Source organism: Diceros bicornis, chromosome 27, assembly GCF_020826845.1.
Source record: "Diceros bicornis minor isolate mBicDic1 chromosome 27, mDicBic1.mat.cur, whole genome shotgun sequence".
NCBI classification, from domain to species: Eukaryota; Metazoa; Chordata; class Mammalia; order Perissodactyla; family Rhinocerotidae; genus Diceros; species Diceros bicornis.
In genome coordinates, this window is record NC_080766.1 from 34,009,217 (window position 1) to 34,015,216 (window position 6,000).

Sequence of the window (6,000 nt, forward strand, 5' to 3'; positions counted from 1 at the left end):
CATGATGAAGAAAATGAATAGTCATGCAGTCATGCTATCAAGGAACTTAAAACTATAGTTTAAGCCTCAGGCATATAGAACAAGGGCAAAAAACCAAATCACATGGCTGGGAGACCAAAGCCAGGGATTTGAGGCTCTATCCTCAGGGTGTTGGGCCAGGGTCCTGGTCCTGCAGTTTGGAGAAAGGAGCCATGAAAAGGCTTGGAATGAGGTAGAGTTTGATATGTGCCTGATACAATAGTGAGTTCAGAAATCACAATAGATTACCACCACACCTGAAAAGCTGACCAAGTTAGAAGGTGAAAAATGAACAGAAAAAGGTCAATGCTGCATCATAAGAGAAATTAATGTCAAATTCCAATTCAAGAAACTCCAATTAACTGGTCAAAATCTTTTTTCTGGTTTATTTCTGGACTATTTAAATAAGTGAATCTGGTTTTTTTTTTTTTTTTTTGGTGAGGAAGATTGGCCCTGAGCTAACATCTGTGCCAGTCTTCCTCTACTTTGTTTGTGGGACGCCACCACAGCATGGCTTAATGAGCGGTGTGTATGTCCACGCCCAGGATCTGAACCCACATACCCTGGGCTAAGAGTGCGTGAACCCTGGGCCACCAAAGCAGAGTGCACAAACTTAACCACTATGCCACTGGGCCAGCCCATTAAATAAGTGAATCTATTTTTATGTAAGTGAAATTGCCACCTTAACAAGAATAAACTATGTCACAGTCACTTTTGATATCATCAGTCAAAAAGGTAAAAAAACATTTATTTAGGTGATCAGCCAAAAATATGGTTATTATTATTACTATTAGTTGTTTATACAACAATGGACCATTGAATAATCACTAAAATTAACTTTATTAATTGACTTTATTAGTATAGACAACATTTACAAACATAAGTGGGCTGTGCTAAAATTAAGAATTTATTAGCATTTTCTGGTAACTTTACCTTCCCATTATCCAATATTGAAAATGGTTTCCTTCATTTATTGCTACAATCCAGTTAGGTATCGTATATCTAATTCCCATTTTTTTTCATTTATTTATTTTCGGTGAGGAAGATCAGCCCTAAGCTAACATCTATTGCCAATCCTCCTCTTTTTGCTGAGGAGGACTGGCCCTGGGCTAACTTCCTTGCCCATCTTCCTCTACTTTATATACGTGGGACATCTGCCACAGCATGGCTCGACAAGCAGTGTGTAGGTCCATGTCCGGGATCCGAACCTGCGAACCCCGGGGCACCGAAGCAGAGCATGCGAACTTAACCACTACACCACCAGGCCGGCCCCTCTAATTCCCATTTTTAACAAGACTCCCAGAATCACACCTTCTAAAATGTTTTGGAACTATAGCTCTTATTATAAAGCTCTATTTCATACTGTTCACAATTTTGTTTAGAGTAAAACGATCATTGTAGAAGCCAAATGATAACTCATTCAATAAAATAATCAAATCATGTATTATACCAACTGATGCCCCATCATCTAAGCAGAAAGGCTTGAAATTTCCTTTTGAAGATGTAGTTTTATTTATTGTTTTAACTATTGAACACTTTACAAAATAACTTCCAAAACTGGAGTGGCAAACACCACGCTTCTGAACCACATCCATAACACAGTGCTCTTGATTAAATAAGGAAACAGACCTGCTCCTTTGGACTACCCTCTGTACCCTGCTAGTTGCCCAATTCTGTGGCTAAAGCAATTACACAAACCTAAAAATCAGACTTTCTGAAAGTGGATGGGACACAACAATTTCATGAACGTCAATTTCTTGTCATTTGCCGAAGGGGCAAACGGGCATAAAACTCAGACATCTTGTCTTTGTTTTCTAAAGGGTTCCTAAGACAGGAAGTTGGATCCCTAAGACAGTAAATTGAGATTTTCATATCTCTGAAAAAGCCTCTGGGGAGTCTGATCCACGATATAGAGACTTCAGGTAGATTCGTGTAAACCTAACATTTCAATCTCTGATTAGAGATGAAGCCACAAGTGAAGTCTTAAGTTTCCACTGAGCCCAAGGATTTTTTTTTTTCACCTCTGAAAGGTCAGAAAATACACTCAGACTCTAAAAGTGGACGCTGGGGTCTGTTTCTAGAACAGCTAAATCAACTAGCTTGGCTGATCAATTTCTACAGCCAAAAGATCATGAAGTCAGGGAGGAAAAGTACAACCCAGATGTTTGGTGTTTCTTTAATTCAGTACCCACAGAGAAGGCCTTTATAAAAAAAAGAAGAGTGCAGTAGCTCCATTAGGCTAATTTCCTGATCTTAACATTTCCACCCATGTAGAGAGTGTCCCAAAGGTCCTAGAACAGTTTTGAGCTTTAACAACTTCAGGTATACAAACGCAGGAAACTTGCAAAAACATACATCATTTGGACGTTTACTTGCCTACGTTTCATACTTCTTTAGTTGTGTGACTCTTGATAATACATTTTTAGTTTTTGTTGTTGTTTAAGTACCTGTGTTTGAAGATGGCAAACAGCAACTGTTTTAAAGTTATTAGAGCTTAAAACTGCTCTAAGACTGTGCAATATCCTTTATGATTCCCAGACTGAGGCCCTGTCCTAATTCATTTCACCTGATGACTGACATTTAAACTCTAAAATGGATTAAATGGTTTTCTTAGAAGTTCTCTTCTTTTCTTGCTATATCCTCAGAGCAAAGCTGGTTGAACATTTCTCTGACTCAGTTTCTTAACAGCTTTCTCACTTTCACATCAATAGAGATGTGATTATATTTTCTGAAAAGTACAGAGGCACACAGTTCTCAATCTCTTGTGTTACAGCAATAAATCAGCCTCTATGCGTGATGTCAGTGCCACTGAAAATGATTTAGGGCAGTACCGCGAACACTGAAATGGTCATATTTTAATAAATTTCCATACATTCATCCAGTTTAAAAAACCTGTCTTGACTCCAGGTGTTTTCTCCCCTTCTCCCTGATCAATGTTATTTGGGTTTTTATCTGTGACTTCTTTTGTTTTTATAAGGGTCTCATATATTTCCTGGGCTCTGGCAATTTCTTTCTGTGCATCAAAATGGACTTTTTGCCTGGTCAGGAGGGGAACAATTAAATTAAAATCATTAATGCGCTTGTTTAGTTTTCTGATGTTTTCTTGAAACTGCTCACAAACTTGGTTCCACTGTTTCTGTTCAGTCAGGGTCATTGGATTCCCAAGTTTTTTCCTAGACACTAAAATTGCCTCTCTGAGTTGATCAATAGTATCCTTTATTTCCTTTTGCATTAGGATCCATTCTGGTTGGTATCCATTGTCTATCAATATTCTGTTCAGGTTGTGAGTCATGGGATCAATATATGAACAGCCAGAAAATTTTTTTAGAGGTCTTCCTTTCCCACTGAGATTGTCAAAGTCTCCTTTTGCCATTGATTCTTGAATGAGATCCTCCACTAATCGCTCTATTGCTTGAGTTATCTTTCGTTCTTTACTCTGCCTTACATCTTTAACAGTTACACTATTAGCAAAATACTGGCTTTGTAGTTTCTGCTTTTGGTATTCCATCACTTGCTCAGTTGCACGGTCTGCTCTAAATTGCCTATATTGCTTCTCTCGTTGACTGGGACTTCCAAAACCAATACCTTCAAAACTTAAATAATGCCGGTGTTGGGGTGTTTTATATTTGAATTTTTCTTCTTCTTCTGCTTCTTCAACTTTATTCTGTGTGGCATTTGTTTGTTCTATCACGTGGGAAAGCACTTTCCTATAAGCTTCTTCAATCCTTATAAATGTTGCGGAATCAGCGGTACTAGAGCCACCATCAGGATGGTATTGCTTGGCAAGTTTACGAAAAGATTCCCTGACATCCTCTGCAGAGCATCCTTCATCCAGATTCAGCAGCCTATAATATTCTCTGATCTTCTTTTTGGATTTATGAGTTGACATCATTCTATTACTAATGACACCAAGATACGGAAGCATTTTCATTCTATTAGGAATCACTGAAGCATTTATCAGATGAGATCTTAAGATTTGAGCCATCATCACATACATTGTGTTCATAATTGTACCCAGAGTTCTTCCTAGCAATGATCTATAAAATGACAACAAATATAGGGTGAAGAAAGTCATATTATCAGCTAATTTGATATTTTCAGCAATAAGGAAGAAATTACAAGTACAGTAAGGGGCAATTCTTTTTAATGCTGCTGCCAAAATTCTTATAGCTTATTTCACTCACGTTAGCAGAGAAATGGAAGTTAATGATGTTAGGCATTAACATATTGTGATATAATCTGGATTCTACTCCTCACTAACCACAGAATTTTAGAGCTGGCAAGTTCTTAGAGATCATCTAATTCAATCTTCTCGTTTTATGAGAAAATGTAGGCCCAGAAGATTAAGCAATATAACCAAGTCAAATAGCAAGGTGTAAGCAAAATGGTTTGAGTTAGGGCACAATAAGACACTTGCTTAACTGTCTGTATGCCCAGCAGAGTATTAACTTCACCAACACCACTATTTCTTTAGTTAGTGTATCATGGTCTTCATAGTCTCAAGGAGTCTTCTCATAAGAAGACTTACACACATGAAACCATCAGAGAACGTGACAAAGTACGTACTCAGTCTGACACTGAATAGAATCAAGTGTCCAAAAGACTTTAAGCTCTATAGTTCATTAGGAAGGAGCTATTCACTACATGCGGGGAAAACCAGGATGAACGGTAAGCCCTCCCAAAAGGTTAGCTGTTATTTTAAAAACGCATGGTCTAATAGAGAAGAAAGATTTGTACATAGATAATGGCAATGAAATGTTGGAAGTGGTTTAATTGGAAGTGGGATTTTGATGTACAAATACTAAAACTGAGCTCCTGGGGACCCCAGTTTTCTGGACACTTGGGATCAATGGCTTCTAGCGTTCGTCGGGACGGTGGTGGTTAACCCAACACGAGAGCATGCTGCGAGGAGGGCTGGCTGGAAGCTGGTCAGTCCCGACCCAAGACACGCCCCTTCCCGCCCCCTACTCACCTTCACAGGCGCGGGGAAGCGGCTCAGCGGCTCCCGCCCCCATGCTGCTCCTCTGCGCGTGCGTGCGCGGGCCGCCCTTCACTCTCCAGGTGACTCCGCAGCGGCAGACAGCGAGCGTGTCCGCTGGAGTAGACCATCTGCCGTTTTACACTGAGGGGACTTCAGGGGGGGCGGAGGGCAGAGTCATACCTAATCGAGACAGCTGTCCTACCTTACCAGGGAACCCAAAAATCTCTCTTAAGTCGAACTCTACCCAAGAGGACACAGGCATGACATGTCAGATGGCTCCGCCCCGCCCTCACCGGAAGCGGAAGGTGGTTCGGTCGATTGGGATTGTGGGAGGTGTAGTTCTCCGGGAAGGGTGGCGCGCCTGCGCCTGCGCCTGCGCCTTCTGGGAGGGACGCGGGAGCGCGCGGGGGTGGGTGGTTGGGTGAAGGTGCTGCTATGGCTGAAACGGTGACGTGTAGGGCTTGTTGAGGATTGTGGCGAGTGTAGGTTGGGACCCTGAAGTCTTAGTGCTTCGGAGGGCGACGGCCCTTGGTTACTTGTTTTGGGGAGGGGAAGACGAATCCGTTTCCCCGAACAGGACCTAAACAGCCTTTTCTGGGTCCGCAGACGGGGACACCAGCGCGGAGACGTGCAAGTTCTACCTAACCCAGAAAGATCTAGCTAACTCAGGCTAGAAACCTAGTCTTTCATTAATTCAGCAAGTACTTAGCAGCTCGCTTAGCCAGGGGTTGGTAGGGAGTGAGGACAGTCGAGGACAAAATCAAAATAGAGGTCTTCTAGCTTTAAGTTCAGCCACTGTCTTGGAGATTTACTATTTCCCCCTGCTGTGCAGGGAGGTAATTTAAAAAAGGAAAAAGGCAGAAACCTGGGGAATCAGCCCTGGGTTGAAAATCCTCTTCCACTTGCTTTTCTCTCTGTCTATCTGTAAAATGAGGGTGCCAATAAATGGTAAACGTGTATTTAGCACTTTTTGCCAGACACTGTGCTAAATGTTTCATGAA

The 6,000-nt window shown here is 41.4% G+C and overlaps 1 protein-coding gene across 1 annotated transcript; it reads right to left on the reverse strand.

Annotated features, from left to right (window-relative positions):
- Window positions 1–834: 834 nt before the first annotated feature.
- On the reverse strand, window positions 835–5,285 carry DNAJC28 (DnaJ heat shock protein family (Hsp40) member C28). Its single transcript, XM_058523036.1, has 2 exons — window positions 4,991–5,285; window positions 835–4,055 (listed from the first exon to the last, which is right to left on the reverse strand). The coding sequence occupies exon 2, from the start codon at window positions 4,022–4,024 to the stop codon at window positions 2,867–2,869; it is 1,158 nt and encodes a 385-aa protein (XP_058379019.1). The 5' UTR covers window positions 4,025–4,055; window positions 4,991–5,285; the 3' UTR covers window positions 835–2,866.
- Window positions 5,286–6,000: the final 715 nt, after the last annotated feature.

Coding starts and splice junctions, on each gene's coding strand:
- DNAJC28 (XM_058523036.1), bottom strand. CDS start 4,024: ATGAACACAATGTATGTGATGATGGCTCAAATCTTAAGATCTCATCTG.